Raw genomic sequence first — 24,132 nt, forward strand, 5'->3', positions numbered from 1 at the left:
TTCAGATTGTTGATTTAAGTTTTCTTCTTGTATATTTTCTTCCACAATTGTTTCAATTTCATTATCATATTCATTTTCATTAATACTTGGTTGTTTACATAAATTGAACACATTAAGTTCTAGAGTCATATTTCCAAAAGACAATTTCATTATTCCATTTCGACAATTAATTAAAGCATTTGAAGTTGCTAGAAATGGTCGTCTCAATATTACTGAAATTTCATTATGTACTTCTATTGATTGTGTATCCAAAACAATAAAATCTACGGGATATATGAATTTATCAACTTGAACCAACATATCTTCTACAATACCTCTAGGTATTTTGATTGACCTGTCTGCCAGTAAGAGAGTAATAGAAGTGGGTTTTAATTCTCCTAAATTAAGTTTTTCATAAACTGAATAAGGAAGTAAATTCACACTTGCTCCCAAATCTAACAAAGCTTTTTTAATTTTATTTTCTCCAATAATATATGAAATTGTTGTACAACCAGGATATTTATATTTTAAACTAGAATTATTTTGAAGAATATAACTTACTTGTTCAGCCAAAAAGGCTTTCTTATTCACATGCAATTTTCTCTTCATATTACATAAGTCTTTCAAAAACTTTGCATATGAAGGTATTTGTTTAATAGCATCTAATAATGGAATATTTATCTTTACTTGTTTAAAAACTTCACAGATATCATAATCATTTTTTTATTTTTTATGATTTGTTAATGCATGAGGAAATGGTGGAGGTTTATTTGATTCATTTAACATTTCAGATGATTTATCATTCAACATATTATTTTTAGAATTTAAGACAACATCATTCTCAAAAGTATCAGGATTATCATCCTTACTTTTTGATTTTAAATGATTCTTGTTTTCATTACAATATGGATCATTAACTATTTTACCACTTCTAAGGGTAATAACAGATTTTATTTGATCAATTTTTTCATTTTTTAATTCTTGATTTTGATTTTTAGGATTAGGTTGAGGTTGAGATGGAAATTTTCCTTTTTCATGAATATTAAGTGCAGATGCAAATTTTGCAAGAGTTTCTTTCAAATCAGTCATAGATTGACTGTTTTGAATATTGATAGATTCTTGCTTTTGGATAAATGCATGAATTACATCTTCAAAGTTTTTTCTTGGAGGTGTAACATAAGGAATATAACCTTGATGATTTTGGTTATTTTGAAAATATTGTTGTGAGGGTTGTGCATTATTATCATTCCTCCAACTAAAATTAGGATGATTTTTCCATCCAGGATTATATGATGTTGAAAAAGGATCTAGTATTGGTTTTTTATAATTGTTAACATAATTTGCTTGTTCATGGAGACATTCTTTAAATGAAGGTAATGTTGGACAATCTTTTGTAGCATGATCATGTGTATCACATATATGACAAACAATTTCTTGAATACTTTTTAATTGACCACTCTTTTTCATTTCTAATGACTCAATTTTTCTTGCTAAAGATGCAAGTTTAGCTTGAATATCTATATCATCTTTAAGATTATAGATACCACCCCCATTTGTTGAATTATTGATTTTAGTTGTTGGTGGTTCTATTGTGCCTATATTATCCCAATTTTGAGCATTTTCTGCTAATGAATCCAAATACTCCATAGCTTCATTTGGGTTTTTATCTTCAAAAGTTCCATTACACATGAATTCTATCATTTGCCTATCTTTAGGTATTAGACCTTCATAAAAGTGAGAAACTATTCTCCATGTTTCAAAACCATGATGTGGGCATGTATTAAGTAATTCTTTATATCTATCCCAACATTGATAAAATGTTTCTCCTTGTTTTTGAGAAAAAGTAGTAATTTGTCTTTTAAAAGAGTTTGTTCTATGGGAAGGAAAAAACTTTTTGAGAAATTGTTGTTGCATTTCTTCCCATGATCTTATTGAACTTGATCTCAAATTTTGTAGCCATGTTTTAGCTTTATCTTTTAAAGAAAAAGGGAAAAGCTTTAATCGAACTATATCCATGCTACAATTTTGATCATTATAAGTGTTACAAACTTCCTCAAATTCTCTTAGATGTAAATATGGATTTTCAGAATCTAAGCCATGAAAATTTGGTAAAAGTTGAATAATTTGAGGTTTAAAGTTGAAATTAGATGCATCAGGAGGAAAAACTAAACAAGATGGGGCACTAGTTCTAATAGGGTTCATATGGTGCCTAAGTGTTCTTAATTGATCATGTTCTTGATTATTATTATTATTATTGTTATTATTGTTATCATTATCTTGATTATTTGAATTATCATCCATGTTTAAATTATTTTCAGATACTCGAATAAGTCTACCACTTTTTTTCGACTCCAAATACTCAAAAAAAAAAAAACACAATACTTATAAATAAAACATAATTAACAAATATAAACTTAATTTATACCTCCCCGGCAACGGCGCCAAAATCTTGCTACTACTTAAATTATAATTCACCCAAGTGTAGGTTGTCTGCAAGTAATATATTTCGTAAGTACGAGATCGATCCACAGAGAGGTTATTTTAAGTTTAAATTTATTAATTTATAGATTACCAAATGCAAGAACGAAGTTTACAAATTATAAATTTTGTCAAGGCTCGAGGATTTATTCTTGGTTTATGCAATATTGTTTAACTAAAAGTAAAACAAAGGAAACCACCATAAATAATGGTTCCAAGAAAATAAAAATATTTAAACACACACCTAATATAATATAGTTCCCACTATAGAAAATACCGAATTCACCGATATTTTATATATGGTACCTATGATTATATATATAACTATATAAATATATAACTGCATAAAATAAATGTTAAATTAAATCATTATATTTCATTTAGAACAACCGGCAGAGCCACGCTATTGCCTAAATGAAATATATGATTTAATAAGTTAGTTGCGGGAAAGTAAAAGTTAGTTGCGATAAAGTAAATGTTAGATGCAGAAAGTAAAAGTTAGTTGCGATAAAGTAAATGTTAGATGCGGAAAGTAAAAGTTAGTTGCGATAAAGTAAATGTTAGATTGTTAGATATCATAATATTTCATTTAGAACAACCGGCAGAGCCACGCTATCGTATATATGTATGTATGTACATATATATATGTATGTATATATATATATATATGTATGTATGTATAATATAACAATAATAATTGATGAAATATTTATTGTATCAAAATTAAACAACAAATCAAGATAACCACTTCAATGGTATCAAGCATTTGATGTAAATTGATAACAACAAATAATTCATTTTTATACCTACAATAAAAAGAAATTAGCAAAATGAAAAGAAATAAAGAAAGAATATACAAAATATAAACAATCTTACTTCACCAAGAATTCATCCTCTTCACCTTGACATAATAGATTTAGCTTTCCATGAACTTACTTTTGATCAACACTAAAAACATCACTCATAATTTGGAAAATGAAAAATATATTGGAACTTAGAACTTTTATACACACTCACACTATATTTTACAATGAGATAGAATGATTCTCAAGCTAGCACAAGGCCTCTAATTATAGGCCAAATGAGAGAAAGGGTCAAAAATTTTATTAATGCCATGTAGTTGTAATAGTAATCTTTGTCTCCTCCAACTTCAATTCCATGTCCCTTCTTTCAATGCTTTGTTCCACGACTTTAATCACCGAATTTGACTCAGCTCAAAACAGCAAACAAGTGGGAAATTGTCTGTAGATGAATTTGGCCACTTGGTTCACCTCATTTGGTTAAATATTAAAATAGTTATGATTTTTTTACTATATGCTGGTCATAGTGAAAGTAAATTTGTCTTCCTTTTGATATTTTCACAATTTGATCATCTTAACCAACTTTTTAGGCAATCATGTCTTCTGCAAAGTTGTAGATAATTTCTCAAGGATTCCAAAAATGTTTGAATCATCTCCATTTGAATTTTCTAGCTTGAGTTATCATTATTTTACCAACACGTAGAAAACCTGAAAATAAAACATATTTAGTAAGACATTTAAATATAAACACACAATACTAAAATAACATAATTTTATAATTTTAATGAAACTTAAATTTTAAAATATAGGTTTTAATATATAATAAATTATTAATTTTAAGTTTCATCAATAGTGCATGCAAGAAACAATCCATCATGGTTAGCGTACAATACGGTCCCTTCATCTTATATATCCCGACCGATTCGACAACTATTGGTATATCGAGAGTTGTCAAATAATCAATACTATGTGTCATGTCGTAGTTGCATCGATGGTGTAATATAAGAAACCCCTTTCTTAATTACCACCAACACTCTGATCAGATATTTCAAACTACATACACATGATATCAAATAAGATATCCATACCCGAAAGTAACCGGTGAATCCCCGACTACAATGCATCGACTCCTATATGTTTCGATAGACCCAACCTTGCCACCTGATGACCCAATGAGAGTCGGTATACAAGTCAAAGTGTAATGCTAGCATATAGAGTCTCAATGTTGTCCCGGTCATAAGGACTAATGGTGTACAACCATAAACGAGGATGTTTCTACTCGATAAGTGAGAAGCACTTGGAAAGTCCTTTATGGAGAGTTGTTTAGTGCACTTTACAAGGAGCACCAATCTGCATGCTCGGACATCACAATGTCTCCTACCAATGAAACATGGTACTCACATCGCAAATACTAGTCTCAAACTCGAGCGGCATTTATCCTTCTTAGCGGCGGTTGAATCGACTAGGAACTATTTAGAATATATAGTATTGCAAATATGAGTTTCATGATACTCATCATATGAGCATATATAGTGAATGCCTTATCCAATGTCACTTCGGAAAGAATATGAGAATCTGATATCAAGTCAACCCAATTGTTGCACACTTTGAAGATTGATTCTGTTAAGAAGAATACTTTCAAGAGTTTACAACAAGTCATGAAGGATGTTACTTCCTTATTTCTCCAAATAGATCAATTAAAGAAGAATCGAGTGACGATTCAAGCTCATTACCAAGCCCAAGAAGTGTTCACAAATCGCATGGTTTTTTTTCCAAAATGCGATCACAAAGAGAATGGATTTGCTGCAAGAACGTATAGTGCATGCCTTATCCAATGTCATTTCGGAAGTTCGTGCCTTATCCAGCAGGGTTGATGAGTTTAACAAAAAGAGGGAAGAAGAAGAAGAAAAAAAAAAAAGACCAACAATAAGGCAGATTTTGGAGAATTTCGTAAGCCCAACAATAAGCAGATTTTGGAGAATTTTGTAGCATGTTAGAAGATTCTTTTATCCTTTCATTCTTTGTACGAATCTGTACATTGGAAAAGAGTTATCAATAGAATATTATTTTTTCTACAAAGAATTCAGTTTGATCAGTTCACACTTTCTAAGCTTTGTCAAACACCTAAAAGAGGAAATTGTTAGAAACTTTAATTTCAGAGTTTGACAAACTAAGTGTTAAATTATTGAGTAACTGATCAATAAGACTGAAAAGAACTGATCTACATTATGCACACTATCGAATGCCTAAACTGAAGATTAGTGCACAGAAAATCAACATCAACTGATCTAAGCTAACTGAAGAGTGTAGTTGACTGGATGATCAGTTACACTTCAATCAGTGAAGAGCTATCAGCTTATCCTATCATCTAAAAGGAGTACACGTCATTAGTGAAAAGAACGTAGCCTAACCACCGACAGATTGTACAAAGAGCAGCAGGAACGTCACATTTCAAAAACACTACAGTGTATGACTGTCAGATGAATGTTGACATGGCAAATAACGGATATAAATATTCAAATTGCATTCATTGTTACCGTTGGAAGCAAAGCCTATAAATAGTCGAGGAAAGCAGCTGAGAAAATAATTATTCATTCAACCGAGTTGTTATTCTGCTAAAATATCTTCACAAACTTTCTATTCACATTCAAAAGATTTAAAAGCTCACGATTATTGTTAATATCAATAGCTTTCAAGGTTATACTTCGAGCTTGCAAGCACAAACACTTACTGTTGACAAATCGATCTTGTAGAAGATCAGTTGTGCTAAGTAGTTTCAGTTCAGTAGAGTACTGTAAACTGTATCGAAACTAAAAGTTTCAGTTTGGCATTGTTAAGTTCAAAACTGAAGTGAGTGTGTACAATCCTTGTATTGATCAAAGTATTTTAGTGAATTTCCTATCATCTAGATAGAAGGAGTGACGTAAGAGTGATTGAAATCTCCGAACATCCATAAAACTTGTGTCCCGTATTTTCTGTTTTATTCTATCTTTCAGTCAGTTTATTTCCGCACTTTCATTAGTTAACTGATTGATATTGACTAGCAAGATTCTTGAGTTCGGTTTATCACTCAATTGAATCATCAGTCGAAAAAGATACTAAATTTGTGAGTGTTTATTCAACCCCACTTCTAAATACTCTTTGACCTATCAACCGATCCTATCACAAGTATCTACTTTTAACAATATAAGCTCTGATCGAAACTCGAGAATTAATACTTGATATACAAGAACGGGAAGGAAAACTGATTGCAAAATATCCACAACAGGTCTTAAGGTTACACAAGTAAAGAGGTGCAACGGGACACCATTCCTTGAAAATTTTAAAACAACGGCTGCTTCAACTACAAAGAACAGAAGCCCTCGCTGGTCACATATAACATCTATAAAGACCAAAAAGAAACTGGACAGTTAGTAAGACAGAGATACAAAAGAAGCCAATCTTTTGTATGTTAAAGCTCTCTACGTCATCACGAGAGAGATGAGAAATCATCCAGAATTTGCAGGAGAAAGTTTCTCTTGAAGTTTTGCAATTTTAGCCTGACATAAAAATAATGGAATATATGTTAGTACGTCAAACTCTACAAGATTATCAAATTCTTAAATGTCCTTTAGGCAACTCTAGCGGTGAATAAGTAACTCAAAACGATAAAAGATAGAAGATGAAGTATTCCAGAAACTAAAAATTCAAACTCAACCAGACTCCAAATTGAACTTTCATAACAAAATAATAAAAAATATAATGCTTTGAAGAGATGAGATTCGTGGACTTGGAGAAAACTATGTAATCCTCCCAGTCCCTTCGGTTGGTATAAAGCTCATTCATCAAATAATATGGAGATGCTATTCTAATAGAGATTATCATTAAAGCTTCAAGTGCAGTGCTTAGCTTCAGGTAGCAGGTAGCAATATCACGTCCGAAGAACGTAGATGTTGATAGTACCTTGAATGATTTGGAACGACGAATAGATGGGTCTAACTCTAAAGCAATTGAGTAGGACTCCTCAGCAGCGTCAAATCTATCCATGGCCATGAAAACATCACCTTCACAAATATACGCCTGCACATGTTATCTTACAAAATGATCGATTGGATTTCAAATGACAGTATGATCATATTGAAGAGAAGACAACTAGAAAGCACAAAAGAGAGAGATCAGAAGGTTCGTTCAAATATAAGTTTGGGGTCAAGCTGGAAATTATAAAACTGGGTTGCAAGAAAAGTGAGGTTGGCGAATCGAGACAGTAAATTTCTTGTCTTTATTTCTCAAGGAGCTGTTGAGACAATGTATTGAAGGAATTTTTTTTCTAATAAATTAAATCAATCTACAAATTGGTTTCTACTAACACGCAAAACATTAGGTTTTAAAAAATCAAGTATTTTAGCATTTAGTTATGATGGCATCTCCAAGCCATTTTGGTGGAGGGTTTCCTTCAAAATAGCACAGCTCCATTTCCTCTACGCCAGGGTTGGTGATGGCATGAAATGGCTAGTTGTAAATACTTGTACATCCCTGAGTTAATTTCAAATTTTGTAATGAAAATAAGGGGAACTACAATAAAATTAAACTAGGTGGTGTGTATTTATATTCAGCTACAATATTGTTTTAATAATAAATGATTGAAGGATGGCGACAAACTTTTTTTAAGATAAAGACATTGGTATTTATAAATTGAAGGTGCATGTAATTATGATTCTTGCAATAATATACCCAAAATTTTCCAATCAATCAGAGTAGCAGCAGAAAATTCGTAGGTTCGACATTTTCAATAAGTATAAACAACAACAAACACAGGCAGTGAGATCTTATTTGAAATTTTGTAGCCAAAGCAATGATTCCTCAACTTCGATAATATCAATAAAAATTATACTGACCTGAGGGTAGTGGGGTGCAAGTGTCGAAGCCTTTTTAGCATCCTCAAGTGCTCCAGATACGTCACCCATTGCCAGCCTTGCTGCAGACCTGGAGAGGAACACATGGTCGTATGAGCCTTCTAATGCGTTCAAAATATTCTTCCAGTAAGTTAAAATGTGAAGTAGTAAGTTTCAACATATTAACGCCATGATGCATAATTCAATCGAAAATAACAAAAACAAGATGTTCGAAAGTGATGCTCTTGCGAGGGCACTTAAAATCTCGTTCTTCGGATCAAAATGAAAGCTCCAGATACCTGTTCTTGTAAAGGGTATGGGCACCACCAAATGGTTTAAAATCTATAGCCTGCAAAAACAAAATAAATGTGATTATCAGCCTCTCTACACTGCCCTTGAACTTATACAGCCAAAATGTTCAATTTAGATTCCTATACAGAACCAGCGACAACAGAAAGACATCCCATACAACAAAACTTAAGGTTCTAAGCTTCTACATCAAATGTGAATCCAACACAAAATATACAAGCATTTAGTTACGCAAACGAAGTATCGTATCACTTAAAGTCACTAAATGCTATATCAGCACAACAGTTCTTTGAGCAATGGTGTATCATCTTTGTTTATCCCACCAACTCCAGCCATGGAAATTTATTATCAAATTTAGCCATTGATTTTCAAACATATACATATATATTTTTTTCATATTTATGTATACCATTAATTGTAACACATCACCAAGTCCCAATCAACTAATTTAGATATCAGAAAACATGAATACATCACAAACTTATCTTAATCATACTAAAATAAATAGATCACCCTGTTCCTTAGATATTATATTTGACGCAGGAGCATCAAGGACTGTAGACCAAGCAATATTTACAACTCCTGCTTGTTTCTAACAACAAATTACAGCTAATGTGATCCAAATTCAAGAAGCTTTACACTATATCAGTCACCCCTTCTTTCGCCCCAACCTCAAAACAGATAAAAGTTTTAATCAATTACACGCGTGCTGTAAATGGAACCTGGGTGAGTAAAGTATTAGCCTGTGAGAAATCGCCCCGTTCCATCTCAGCCTCCGCTCTCTTCCTCAACGCCAGAGCTTCTAAACACTTGATCGCGCCATTCTCCACCTCATCATCACAAATCCCGCAAACATACGACATCGTATTCGCTGCCTTCTTGGGGGTCCCGCAGTGCCCAACAAGAATACCCTCCGGCAAAATGACGATATTCGGGCCAAGCCCGCACTTACCAAGGCAGCCGCAAGAGTTCACCGCAACAGACGGAGGGGCAATCCCTGAAAGCACCTGCAACACATCCAACGATCCTTGCTTTCGGCACGTCCGATTCGTACACACCCTTATTTCGATATTTTCAGGAGGCGAAGACGATGCTCTTGGCGTCGCGCTGTGATTTTGTCTTCGTGTCCCATCGGAAAATGGAAACTGGAGGAAATTCGGGTCCGGAGTGTTGAGCCTTGTCTTCATATTTAGGCCAACGCTTGTTTTTTCTTTTTCGAGGGAAACGCTGTAGAAAATTCTTGCATTAGTACAGCGGTACGCTGATTGTTCAGGCTAAAGGATATACCAAGGCACCAAAATCGCACGATATGAGACATGTTTAAGCCTGTTTTCACCGTTAGACGGGTCAAACGTGGTGGGATGGGTTGACTCACCGATTTGACGGATTCAAAATAAATTAAACCCAAACTTCTTCCAAACCCAAAAAAAACTCATTTCAGGTTAATATATGTACTTTTTTTCTTTCTCCCAAACCCAAAAAAAAAAAAAAAAAAAACTCATTTTGGTTAATTCCGCCTCGGTCCATGCGCATAGTGTGAGGATGATTGAGCTCATCGAGAAGCTAGTGGGCCTAGACTTTGTCATTCCAAACGAATTGTCCACGGACATTCTATTGTTGTCATTGCCACCCTCGTTTGATGAGTTGGTGATGAACTTCAATATGAAAAAGCTGGAGGCTAGCTTTGAAGAACTAATCAATATGCTTATCAAATATGAAGCCACCATCAAAAAGGAAAAATATGTTTTTCTAGTTGGCATCTCGTTTGGGACCAAGAAAGGCCCACAAAGGAAGGTAAACAAACGTTATGCTCCTTTCAAGAAACACAAACCCATCAAGAAACAAGCTCCAAATACTTTTAAAAGGCCCACAAAGCCCAACAATACAGAAGATATTAGCTTCCACTGCAAGAAGCCTAGACAATGTAAGCACAACTGCAAGAAATATCTAATGTAGAGGAGTTTTGGCAAGGGTATATTTTATCTTGAAGTACATATCTCAATTAATTCAAATTCTTGTATATTAGATACTAGAAGTGGTTCACATCTATACAATGATTTGCATGTGATGAGAAGAAGTAAGAGGCTAAGGTATGAAATTAGGATGGGCAACGGAGCTAGAGATGTTACGAAGGCCATAAGAGAAATTTAGTTATTATTAAACAATAGATTTATGTTACTTTTGAGAGATATTGTAAGGTCTAAAAATTCAAACGACGTAACATGACCGCATGCAATCTAGGTTTTTGCTAAAATATGTGTTTAATTATTTTTAATGCATTAAATGCATGATCATGACATGAATAGGTTTTTTATTTCATGGTTCGTTTAGATTTCATTTATTAGGACTTTTAACAGTATTTCACGCTCGAACGAGGAATAGAAAACGGTGACAGTTAAGGAAAAAGGTTTTTACCAAATAATTATTTTTAATTATTTAATATATGATGAATATATGTGAGATTTTCGAAAATGGGGTTTTGTAGGATATTTTTACTCATCGAGTTATACTTTAAACCGATATGCAACTTTTAGCAAAACGGAGGGCTTTTTTGAGGGTTCGGACAGTATTTTCAAAAACTTACTTAAACAAAATATTTTGCGAGGGTTTTTTGTGCTTATTGGGCCTATTTTAAGATATATTAAATCCTACACCTCCTAATTATTTTTAATTAAGGGCCCATTATATACCTAATAATATAACAAACCCTACTTTCAAACCCTAAAATGACTACCTGCATATTTCGGTCGCCCCTCTCCATTGTTCAGCAGCATTTCGTCCCTCGCTCCGTTGGTCATCGTTTTGCATACGTTTTTGCATTAAGACACGTACTATACCTTCTTTTTCTCATCTATCACGCTACAATATGTATGATGAATTTTTTGCATGATATTTTGTCGAACTATCATTATGCATCAAGATTACATGGTCTTTCCTTGAAATGTTGAGATTTCTTCATTACTCATAACGTTTGTTGGTTCGGTCGAAAGGGCTGCCAAAGTGGTTGGTAGGGGACGATTTGGAGAAGGTTTAGAAGAGTTTTAGGTGTTGATACATCAGCTGGATCAAAGTCGTGTGAGAGGCTGAGCACGTCCTTACGTTGGGGACGCGTTTGGTGGTTCGATCGGATGATGGGTGTACTGCAACCACGTTAGGGCTGCTCTGGGCCGTGAAACAGACTTTGGTGTGTTTGAGACGTGGTCTAGAGTGGCCTAGGCATTGCTGGTTGCAGGCTAGAAGTAGGCCGAAGGGTATGGCCTCGGTAGAGCTCGATTTGTGGTGTTCGGTAGAAGCCGCATGTTCGAGCGTGCATGGGCTGTGGCATGTGGTTAGGACGTCCCAAGATAGTCCAATTATGTCCTAGGGTGGTCTGGTTTGGGGCTAGGCTGGTCTAGTTTTGGCTAGGATCAAAAATTCGAGGGTTAGGTGCACTAGGGTTCGAAGGTTGCAACGTGCAGAATTTTTCCAGCAGTTGCTCGGCCATTTTCGAGGGTCTTAGGTGGTCTTAAACAAATGGTTTAAGGACTGGTCATGTAGGTGGTCTTAAACAAGTGGTTTAAGGGCTGGTCATGTAGGTTCAAGTCATGGCTTAAGTTGGGAAAAGTTTGGTTGAGTTTCGGGTTAATTCGGATTAAAACTGGGACCCGGTCCAAGTTTAAAAAAGAATTATAGAAATTAATGCATGTGCTCGAGTTTACGTCTAGGAAATGAACATAAATATGTTTTAAGATATTTCAATAAGTTTGGTTGGCTTCGGGTCGAAATTCTGAGGCCCAAGAGTAAAATGGTCAATTAGGATTTCCAAGGGAAAAATGGTCATTTTGCACTTGGGGACCATTTTGCACTTGGGTCGAGTTAGCAGTCCTGGCAGCACCATGCTAACTAAAATTTCATGTTTAAAATGTTTATTCTTATCATGAATATGAATTTAAATCAAAATACGGAAAATACATTGAATGCTTGGTGCAAAGAAGATTTACGTATATATATATGCATAATTTTTATAAGAGATGAATACATTGACATGTTTTTGAAGGAATGGAGTTAGTTGTGACTAATACGAACACGAACACGAACATATAAGGTCAAGGCTCAGTGGATGGGTAATACTGTCGCTGATGTCCCCGCCGCCGGGTACCGCGGTTATATGTAGATGGATCCATCGACTACAGCTGATATGAAAGTAACAATTAAAGAAAAACGAAAACTTATATGATTAAATGATGAGATATGTTTTGAATATGTTTATGTCACGATATGTTTAAGTTCATACTTTTAAGATCATGAAGTTATTTTAATACAGTACATTTCACAGTTGCATGATATATATATGTATTTTATATAACGGTTCAAGTGTGTTGAGTCTTTAGACTCACTAGGTGTGATTGATACATGTGAACATGATGAAGTAGAGACTGGGGGTGCCGAAGACCGAGTATGCGGAGCTTGGTGTGTGCACGATAACCCGAGGACCTTGCATTTTTCCGCACTTTATGTTTATGAGTCAAAAGTGATACATTATGTTATATGTGTTTCGCATCTTTCCATATGTTGATGATCTGGCAGGCTTTTGAATATTGCAATTGAGTTCTTTTAAAACAGTAGTTTAGAGTTGGGATGATATTTAGATTTTATTTAACTGCAATATTTTTATTCAATAGTTGAATGGCCTTTTAAAAAGTTAGATCCATAGCTTTTATTGCATGCATGTGTTTGAATATATTTTCAAAAAGAGCTTTAAAAAAAATTTCTAGTAGTATTTTAGTTGTAGATGTCACAGATATTTTATATGTTCCTCACTAGGTTAAAAACATTGTTTCCATTTATATGCTCGATAAACATGGATTTTATTGTTTATTTGCTAAAATTTTTTGCAATATTTACAAGAATGAATGATTAATTCGAACAAGTGAATTAATAAACAATTTCTATAACTTACAAATAGAAAATATTCAAATAACAATGTCCAAGCAAATGCGATTTAAAAAATAAAAAAAAAAAAGATAGCTAAATCAAACACACTTGTGGCATGCTAGGCTATGACATAATTCTCAAAGAAGAATGTGCAAGTTAATGGGAGATGACATGTTTGATTCGTCAGAAAAACTCTCTTGAAACATGTAAGTCCTGTCTGAAAGGAAAGATGACCAAAGTCCATTTCCTAAAGAAAGTGGAGCATGCAAAGGATATATTGGATTTTATCCCATACAGATGTGAGTGTCCCGCTTAGTGTTAGCACGAGATATGAGCAATCTTACTTCATTACCTTTGTTGATGACTTCTTGAGGTATAAATATGTGTATTTAATGAAATACAAATCTTAGGGTTTATAAAATTTCAAAGAATTTAGAGATGAAGTAGATAAACAATTAGGAAATATTATTAAATCGCTTCGATCTGGTCGAGATAGAGAATACTTAATAACATAATTTCAAGACTACCTTAAGAAGAATGTGATTCTCTCACAGTGAACCCCACCTTCCACCACACCTTAGTTGAATGGTGTGTCAGAACTTCAAATCTGACATTGACAGACATGGTTCAATCAATTATGTGATTCACTGAATTACTCCCATATTTTTTGGGATTTGCGCTTGAGACTGCAACAATGTTGTTGAACCAAGTCCATACGAAAGTAGTAGATGCAACTCCATATTATATTTGGATAATAAAACCTCCCAAATATTCTTTCTTAAGTATGATGATTCCTTGCTTATGTGAAGCAGACATTGGGAGAAAAATTGAATACTAGACTCTATTTGTGCTACTTCGTGGGATAATCAAAGAACTCTGTTTGATATTATTTCATGATCCCAACGAAATGAAGATGTTTGTTTCAAGAAAAAACACATTCTTGGATAATAAATTTCTATTAGATAGAAAATATGAGATGATAGAATTCAAGGATATAGGAGAAACACCCATTCTTGAAATAGTAGAACCCACACCCCGACATCCAGTTGAAGAGACACAAGTTCCTAGAAGACCCGAAAGTGTCTCAAGGTCACTTAAGAGGACGAGACTGCTTCTTGAAGAGGGCTAAAGTGAGCTCATTCATGTATGTGATCCAAGAAACTTTAAGAATCATTATCATATGTCGATTCATCCAAATGGTTTAAAGACATGAAGTCTGAGATGGACTCCATGTATTGAAACCTAGTATTTCTAAGAGAAATGTTCTCATAGGAAGAAAAAGGATTTTCAAAATGAAACTTGGGATGGATGAGAAGGTGATGACCTTTAAAGCAATATTGGTAGCGAAATGATATACTCAAAGACAAGGTATTGACTATGAGGAAACCTTTTCTCCAGTCGCGATGTTCAATTCCATTAGGATATTGCTAGCTATAACAAGATGGTATGAATATGAAATATGACAAATAGATATGAAGAAAACATTCTTTAATAGTGACGTTAAGAAAGATATTTATATATCTCAACCCGAATGATTCACATCAGTATGAAGTGAGCATAAAGTATGCAAACTTCATAAATTCATTTATGAACTCAAACATGCATCCAAGAGTTGGAACCTAATATTCGATAACACTATCAAATTAAAGGGTTTGTTTTGTTAAGAATTTTGAGGAACCTTGTGTATACGAGAAGGTTAATTAGAGTAGAGTGACATTTCTAGTACTTTCTGTTGATGATATATCACTCATTGGGAATGAAGCAGGGAAGTTTCAATCAACTAAATTGGGTTAGTTAGTAAATTCTCCATGAATGATACATGTAAAGTATTCTATGTATTAGGAATACAATTTTATAGATATAGATAAAAGAGGATGCTTTGGCTCATCCAATCCAATTATATTGATACCATACTGACGAGATTCTTTATGGAGGAGTCCAAGAGAGGATATCTTCCAATGTGTCATAGTGTGACTCTATCCAAGTCTATATGCCCCAAGGTTGATGATGAGACATAAATCATGAGTCACATCCTATATGTGTCTGCCATTGGAAATATTATGTATGGTATAATATCTACTCGACCTAATATTGCCTTTGCATTGAGTATTGTAAGCAGATGTCAGTCGAATCTAGATACATTGCATTAGAATGTCATGAAGGATATTCTTAAATACTTGAGAAGGAATAAGAATTTGTTCATGGACTATGAAAATGGAGAATTAAAGTTGGCTAGATACACTGATTCTAGCTTCTAATTAATTGTGGATTATTTGAAATCAACCACTGAATTTATTTTCTAGCGAAATGGTGGTGTTGTCTCTTAGAAAAGTTCCAAGCAAGACACCACAACGAATTCAACCACTGATGCTGAATAAATAGCTGCAACAAAGGAGGCTGTTTTGATTAGGAATTTCGTCCAAGAGTTGGATGTCATTTCTAATGGATTTGATTTAGCCCCAGTGTACTGCAACAACACCGGAGCCCTTGCACAAGCAAAGGAACCGAGGTCTCATCAGCGATCCAAACATATACTAAGGAAGTTCGATCCATATAATCTGGGAGATTACGAGAAGAAAAGACATATCAGTAGAGAGCGTCGCCTCAGTAGATAACATTGTTGATCCACTGACGAAGCTCCTACCAGGACCATTGTTTGAGAGACATTGTGAATCAATTTCTTTAAGATCTATGGGTAGTTGCCTATAGGACAAGTGGAAGATTGTTATAGTATGTGCCCAGTGAGCCAACTTATGGTTTGAGATTCATTGACTATGATGTAAAAATGATATTTATTTTAATAATATTTTATGTTTTTATCTAATTTTTGTATTTCATTTATCTGTATACCAATAATGCAGGCTACATTGAAAAAGTTCTTGAATATACAACAGGTACAATGAGGTTTTTCTGAAATGTCTGCCTTTCTTTTGCTTAAAAAGTACTAGAATTTATTTTTTTTAAACCTCCCTAGCATCGGCTGAACCACAAAAGTTACATAAAATATTTTGGAACCATTTTAAAAGTAAAACAACCAACTATATATTTGAGAAATACAACTTATACTTTAATCTCTCAAAAATCTCTCAAACCATAAATGTAAGTCATAAAAATATCCTTAACATAATTTAAAATCATAAATCATAAACTAGTGCAGAAAACTAGCGTCGGTCCTCGGGTTATGTGCACCTTCAGTCCAGAAAAGTCAACCATTAAGACCTCCATAAACATTATTATCATAATTACCTGTATCAATCACACCTAGTGAGTCTAAAGACTCAACATGTCATATTCTTGATAAAAAGTAATACGTATAAAACCACAAGCAACAGTGAAAAATATTTGTACTTAAAATATCGTTTTCATGAAGATGCATAAACTTCAAACATGAACAATTTCGTAAACTTTTTTATGATGCATGCACTTTAAATAGAAACATTTTCATAATGATGCATCAATTTTAAACATAAATTGTAGATGCCCGTATTTCGTACTTGAAAATTTGCGGAATAATTTAAAATTTTTCTTATTAAAAATAAATAACATGCATTATTCATAAAATAAACTGATCAAAATGTTTAATGTCAAAGTAGCAGCGGAAGTAAATATTTATTTCAAGGCAACAACTTAAAATAATTCATCGTGATAAAAATGTTTGAGAATAAAAAAAAATAGTAAATGAACTGAAGCATGAGGTCCTCGGATTCCTACTACTGCCGACCCAAGATGGCTCACTGGTCCCCGCCATCGGTCCCGACCTCATCATTATCTACAACAATCAAGTCTAGTGAGTCTAAAGACTCATCATACATATATCATGGATAACAAGTAAATATATCGTAAAATCACATGCAACTTAAAAATAAGTCATATCGTAAAGCGTAACGTAAAGATCTTGTCATGAGTAACTATAAATACGTGCATAACTGGAAATCGTACGTAAAATGTTTGCTCGATAGAGCCCTGACATAAAATAGCATATCATAATTTTCTGTAGAGAATATGTTCTACGCGAGTGGCCCATAACATAACGTAACATAACATGAATCGTGAATCGTCTGATCAGACCTAACCACAGTATACTGGGCGGTAGGGATCATCACAGCCCTTGGACTGGATATCCATACCCATACATGAACATGAACCGGTCGTAGGTCACCGGGTGAAGTAATAATCCTATAAGCTGCATCCCATAAGCGTGAAGTGGCCACAAGACATATCGGATATATCTCAAAAATAAACTTTTATATTTTTATGCACGTAATATAATTAAGTATCCGGTTTTATTTTACCGAATGGGTTGGATCGTTCCCAGGCTCACTGCATCCTAATCCTAACATGAGAACATGCAAATAAACTTAACTTGACCGTAACCTCGTAATTGAACCCAAAAACGGGACAATTACGCCCAACGAACTTAGTATTCAATCATGGCTTCGTACCAACCCAAACCAACATCAAACCATCATTTAGCCATGATTAAAATACTCTTAAAATACTGGAAAACATGACCATAGGGCTGTAATACACGAAAATTGTGCATAGAGGCCAAAATCATGAAACGCTCTTTTGAGAGTCACTTTGGCACATTGCATCGTAAATTCTCCTACGACCTCTAAACTTAACCAAATCACAAACGGCCAAAGACATGACCTTCATAACTCAATAAGGTACTTTGCAGTCCAAGGCCATAGGCTAAAAGCCAACCAAGAACTCGAAACACACCTCTGAACCAAAGCCAAACCTGCTGTCCAATAAAATACAGCAGCAGCTCTTGAGCTTTCGTCGCTTCGTTTCGAGACTATCGGCCATTGGGGTTTGAACCACCAACAAGAGCCTCTTACCAACATCCTAAGGTATGGTTTGAACCATGGCTAAGGGCCCTAGGCCAACCAAAATTCAAGCCAACACCTACGACAAACCCGAAGCCCCGCCCGAGAACACATGCTGAACCGTGGGGGATGTAGCTTGTTTTGCTGTCGAATGAAGGATCCAATGGCTATGAGGTTAACCATGGTCCATGGTAGACATGCTAAGGCGTTGCATGAGTCATGGCTAAGGGCTAGAAGCCAACCACAACCCACTTGACACCATAAATTCGAAACTCAACACACAACCAAAACCAGAAAAATGAATACTGATGGGACGTTGTTCTTGTTTTGTTTTTTAAAACCGGTGGGACCGTGAACTAAGCCATGAAAAGGCATCTTGGTCATGTCCTAGACATACCAAGGAGAGGTTCGAACCATAGCTACAGCCCCTAGGGCAGCCAAGATCAGAACACTCGCCTTCGACAAGCAAGAATCCGAATTTGAGACTCGAAATGGCAGCTGCTAAAGTTGCTGTCAAAACTCGCTGCTGGGGGGGGGGCCGGGAAGGGAGTGAAACCAATGGACTAACACCTTCCTAGAAAACCCTATATCATGTCTATAAGCAGCCTTGAGTCCCTGGAAATCGAGCCAACCCTGAAACCATAAACACAAGTAGAAACCGTGAAGTGCATGTGGGTGCCGAAAAATTTTGTGCAGAATTATTTTTGTTCATGATGCTGAAACATTTCGGTTTTTGCTATACAAAATCATGCATATGTGATGTTTTAAAATACCTATATGGCTTGATTGAAGAGCAAAAGAAAATATAAACATGCCTTAAATTTGTTTGAAATGAAAACAAATTGATTACGACGACACGGCGCGGAGGAGACAGAGTTCTTTTCTTTTGTTTTCTCTCTTGTTTTTCTCTCAAGAACTCACAATTTTCTCTAGCTGAAGGACACTGAAATTTAGAGAATGGGAAGTGGGAGGGAAGGTTAGGAAAATAAATGGGAGGTTGCAAGATAAAAGGGAGAAAATAATCTTGCTATCTTTTTAGTTTGACAGATAAGGAATCATATAACATATCAAAGGATTTGAGGTTGATTTGCTAGGGGTGAGACCGATTTTAATATTCAAAAACAAGGGAGTAAATTGCTTAATTGTTAATTAGTGGTGAATGAAATTTAGGGAATTATCTATCAAGAAAGAGGGTAAGGAAAGATATCAAAGGAAATGAGTTGTCAAATCATTTAAATACTACAAAGGGGTGACCGAAAATCTTCTAAATAATTATGGGTAAGAAAATTACTTAATTAATAGTTATTGAGGAATTAAAGTTGAAGGAATTATCTATGCCAAGAAAAGATAAGGGAGTGAATTAAAATTGTGAGTTGTCAAATAAAAATTAAATCTTCTAATGGTGGCCGAAATTATGCTATTAAATGGAGGGAAATATTGCTTAAATATTGTATTCTAAATCTTTAAAGTTTTATCTACCCATTAAGTATTTTAGTGAATTAAATAATTAATTTAGGATAGTGATTATCTTGCATTCATGGCTAATTTTTAAATTAAATTTACTAACTTGTTAAGTTATAATTTCTTAAATAAAATAAGCCTAGATTAACTTATCTTAATTGGTCACATATTTTATTTTAAGCTTTTAATTAAATTATTGGACATAAAAGAATTTATTTACTACTTATCTCTAATTAATTAAATAAATCCTTAAACCTTCTTTTACCTTAAAATAAATTATTCTTTGACTTAAATTAAATTTAGTAATATTTTCTTATCATTAAATTTTATCTTAATACTCCAATTCCGGTCCGGCCTCGCTTATTTAAATAAAAAGGTAAAACTAAACTACTGCGAAAAATAGTTAAATAATCATAACTCAAAAATTTTAAAAGAATGAATTCAAATCCTCAAAATAAAAATCATTTTAATTTAAATACTAATAATTATGCATGGCTTATACGTAATCTGATTTAACAGGTTCTACATAAATATTTTCATGACATGCATAGCGTAAACCTCAAATTTTTCCTTTTACCCCAACATGACATAACATAAAACATTTTTCATGATCATAAACATTTTTCCTTTTCATTTACCTTTCCTTTGTTGAATTCAGATCGTTAATTGCGACTTTCCTTAAACCTCAAAAGTTGATGGATCCATCTATATGAAACCGCAGTACTGGGCGGCAGGGGATACCAGCAACACTATCACCGGTCAACTGGGCCCTGGCCTATCCTCTTTCGAATAGAAATACGATCGTCGGGGTTCTCTCTGGGGCCTTTTATCATAAATGGGCTCCCTCTGAGGCCTATTCCTCTCACGATATTCTCATTCTTACCGTTACCTCATACCGTTACCTCATACCGTTACCACATACCATTTCTTCATATTCGTAATAATGGAAATACGATCTTCGGGCTCCCACTTGGACCGTCCCCTCATGATATCTCCAACATTATCGAATTAGTCACAATTACTTCACTTTCTTCAACGTTTACATTCTCATTACTTTATAAAAATCATGCATAACATATAATTTTGTTTTTGAAACCAAGCATGCAACATGTCTTTTAAATGTCTTCCTTAAATCATAAAAATCCCATAGACATATAAAAATCATAATTTAACATGTAAAAATTCATAAAAATTTGAAATAATCATTTTAACCTCAAAACATTTAAAATAACATTTTGACATATTAAATCATAAACATATAAAATTCCCTAAATATTTAAAATATCATTTTAACATATAAAATTCCATAACCATCCATAACTATAGAAAATATTCATATTAGCACGTAAAACAGCATTCAGGGCACTGCCATAACGTTTACAAATATTTAGGTGTAAAAAGACCGTTTTTACTTCTTGACGTAAAATTTCCCGTTCTTGACATTTTCTTAATTTGATTGACTCTAAAATGTCTCAAATAATTATTTAAGCTTACATGAATTTTCTCATATTTTTATTTAGCTTAAATCGAGGACTTTTAAATTAATCTTTAAATGTGACGTATTAATGCGTTTTAATCCCGAATTAAACCAAACCTTAATATAAAATTCTCAAATTAAAAACTTAGAGTTTTAATAATTATTTGAGCTTAAATATAATTTTTCGTAATTTTATAAAGCTTAAAACTAGGCTTTTCAAATACTTCGTTAATTAGTGTTTCGTGCGGCGATTAAATCCCAATAAATCCAAAACTCTATATTTTAATCCCAATTTTTTAACATAGCATTTTTATTACCTATTCTACCCTTCCAAGTCATGAACCACCCCCATGGACTCATGGATCTATTTTTCCTTCTTTAATTTTCTTTTTTGACACACTAACGAACCCGCCGAGCCATCTCCCAATTTACTCGGGCCACGCCCAAGCCACCTTGAGCCAAAACCTAGCCAACCCATCTAGGAACCCTCTTGACCAAGCCCAAGCCCTAGACCAGCCCCTTAAACCCTCGAAAAGCCTGCTGCACCCTACACCAGATTGCATGTGTGTGTGCGTGTGAGGTGTTTGCTTGTATTGGGACTCTTCTCCTCCTAAGAACCTTACAGCCACCTAACCATCTACCAGCACTGACCCTCACCGAGCCTAGACCACACTCAGACCCCGCCTGACTCAGCCCAGGCCTTCAAAGCTCACCTCCCAACCCATGCACAAACCCAGCAACCAAGTACCAGATTTGCCCGCACTTTGTGATCTTCCCTCACGTTTTGCACCTCCAGCTGAGCCAGCAGCAAACCCTCTTGAGCCAACCTCAACCCAGAACCCCTATGAATCCTACTGAACCCTTAGAACCTATGGACTTGACCTCAAGCTCCAAAACCGAAGCTCCACCAGCAATAGCATAATATGGCCGAGAAACCCACCTACCTTGGACTCCACGTTTCTGTTGATAGGACCTAACCAACCACACAAGACCTTGAACCAGCCGCTTGTGCCCCTTCTTAAGGCCCTAAGGACCTAACCTAGCCCAACCCCAAAGCCCCTGGCCGAGCCACAACCCCTGCACAAATTGTGTACCCTGCACTACAGGACTCCTCCCCAGCCCCTGGTCTTGAGTCCTAGAGTGGCTAGGACTCTTCCCTTGACCCCTCACGGGCCCTAGTCAAGCTCTGGTCTAGCCCCGGCCAAGCCCCATGACACACCATGCATAGAAACGAGGCAACAAGCCACATACATGCACACAACCTTCAAACTCTCGGCCCTTCCTACTGAATTTTTTCCCACCGTTTCTAGCCTTTTTTTCTCAATTATTTATCATGTTTTGGCTATAAATCATTCCATATTAATACCCTATCCATGGCAGCCCCTTAGGTACATGAAATTCATGGTTTTTGGATCAAAATACATGTTTTAAAAATCATATAAGGTGTATATACGAAAATATTCAAAGGTGCAACTTATTTTCATGCAATTTCAACATAAAATAAATAATATGATGTGATGATGAGTAAAAGGAGAATATGGCATGCCTTTGCGTTTTAAACGCACGAAAAACCGTTGACGACGAAGAACGGGACGAGGAGACGAAGGCTAGGAAGCTACCCCTTGTAATACCGAAATTTCCCTTCAATTTATGAGTGTGTGTATCGTGTATAAGGGGGTGGGGAGAGTTTGAGTTGTTTAAAAGTGTGTGGCCGTGTGTAGTGTGGGTCGGGGAAAGGGTTTAATATAATAAATAATCATATATTTATTAATCAAGGCTTAGGCCTAATAAGCCCTCAAATTAGGCCCAATTATCTTTAGTTAAATAATAAAAATTATTTTGTTTAGGATAAATTATTAATTTATTAGCCGGGTTGCCATTAAGTTCGTATTTTTGTTGAAAAACCAACACCGATAAAATTTACGTTCCGGCGTATAAAATCACCAGAAAACCCCTTATTTTTAAAAAATAAGAAAAAACATCACCCTTAATTTAAATAATCAAAAACAATTATTTAATAAAAAAACAATTTCTATTTTTTTTCCAGCCATCGGTCTCCGTTCCTCGATCGCAACTCGAATAACCTTTAAAAATACATTTTTATGCAACAATGTAGAAAATATAATTTAAACATTAAAATATGCACAACATAATTAATTTATGCAATTAAAATACAAGAGAATTTAATAATTGCATGCATGTGATTTGCGTGGACCTTAAAATTTTCGGAGCGTTACAATTTCCCCCCTTAAATTGAATTTCGTCCTCAAAATTCGCTTATCCTTAATAACCCAAAGCTTAGGCTTAGTTCTAGTATCCCAAAAATCCACGTTTCCGCTGCGCTACTCTGATAAAACTTAAGTTCTAAAATGTCCTTACGTCTTCTAGATCCCAATTAAATTTTCCTTCTAATTATTTATTTTCGAATCACAACTTAAAAGACACATAATGACTTAGTGCTATACTATTATAACCCCGAATTTCAATTTTTTCTTACAATTCCCATTATTAAAAGAGGGATGACCATACTTATCGTATATATTGCTTTCCTTGTTTTATACCAAAAATTCTCATGAACCTATCAAATTTCAATCTTAAAATCTCAAATGCGTTCGCTAACGCTTAGTTTTTCAAGCTTAATATTGATTCATCCTTAAAAATCCTTGATTAGCATTCCTTACAACCCTATAACCAAGATATCCCAAGTTCTAAATATTCTTAAAAGTCTACATCATCAAAAATTCCTATCAATTAAAACATCAAATTATCGTTTATTGCTAAATTAGTCCTCAATTTCGTTAACACTTGCAAAATAAATTCTTAATTTCCCCAAAAATTATCCTAATTGGTTCTTAATTTCAAAAATTTTACAGTTAACCCATAAGTTCTCGATATTCTTAATTTTCTTCTACAGTTTTCCCATAACATAATTTCAATAATTTAAACTTATTTACCCAAGAATCAGTTCTTATAACCAATCTTACCTTTCATCAAAACTTAAAATCCCAATT

At 34.4% G+C, this 24,132-nt stretch overlaps 1 protein-coding gene and 1 non-coding gene across 2 annotated transcripts; one reads left to right on the forward strand and one right to left on the reverse strand.

The window, feature by feature from the left end:
• The first annotated feature begins 1,738 nt into the window (after window positions 1-1,738).
• On the forward strand, window positions 1,739-1,849 carry LOC140960617 (small nucleolar RNA R71). Its single transcript, XR_012172218.1, has one exon. It is a non-coding gene; the product is annotated as a small nucleolar RNA R71 (small nucleolar RNA).
• Window positions 1,850-6,480: 4,631 nt separating this feature from the next.
• LOC140958546 (uncharacterized) lies at window positions 6,481-9,701 on the reverse strand. Its single transcript, XM_073416034.1, has 5 exons — window positions 9,160-9,701; window positions 8,428-8,477; window positions 8,132-8,219; window positions 7,200-7,316; window positions 6,481-6,796 (listed from the first exon to the last, which is right to left on the reverse strand). Exons 1-5 carry the CDS (start codon window positions 9,622-9,624, stop codon window positions 6,746-6,748), a joined length of 771 nt encoding a protein of 256 aa, XP_073272135.1. The 5' UTR covers window positions 9,625-9,701; the 3' UTR covers window positions 6,481-6,745.
• Between the last annotated feature and the right edge of the window lie 14,431 nt (window positions 9,702-24,132).

Source organism: Primulina huaijiensis, chromosome 15 (assembly GCF_012295235.1).
Source record: "Primulina huaijiensis isolate GDHJ02 chromosome 15, ASM1229523v2, whole genome shotgun sequence".
NCBI classification, from domain to species: domain Eukaryota; kingdom Viridiplantae; phylum Streptophyta; class Magnoliopsida; order Lamiales; family Gesneriaceae; genus Primulina; species Primulina huaijiensis.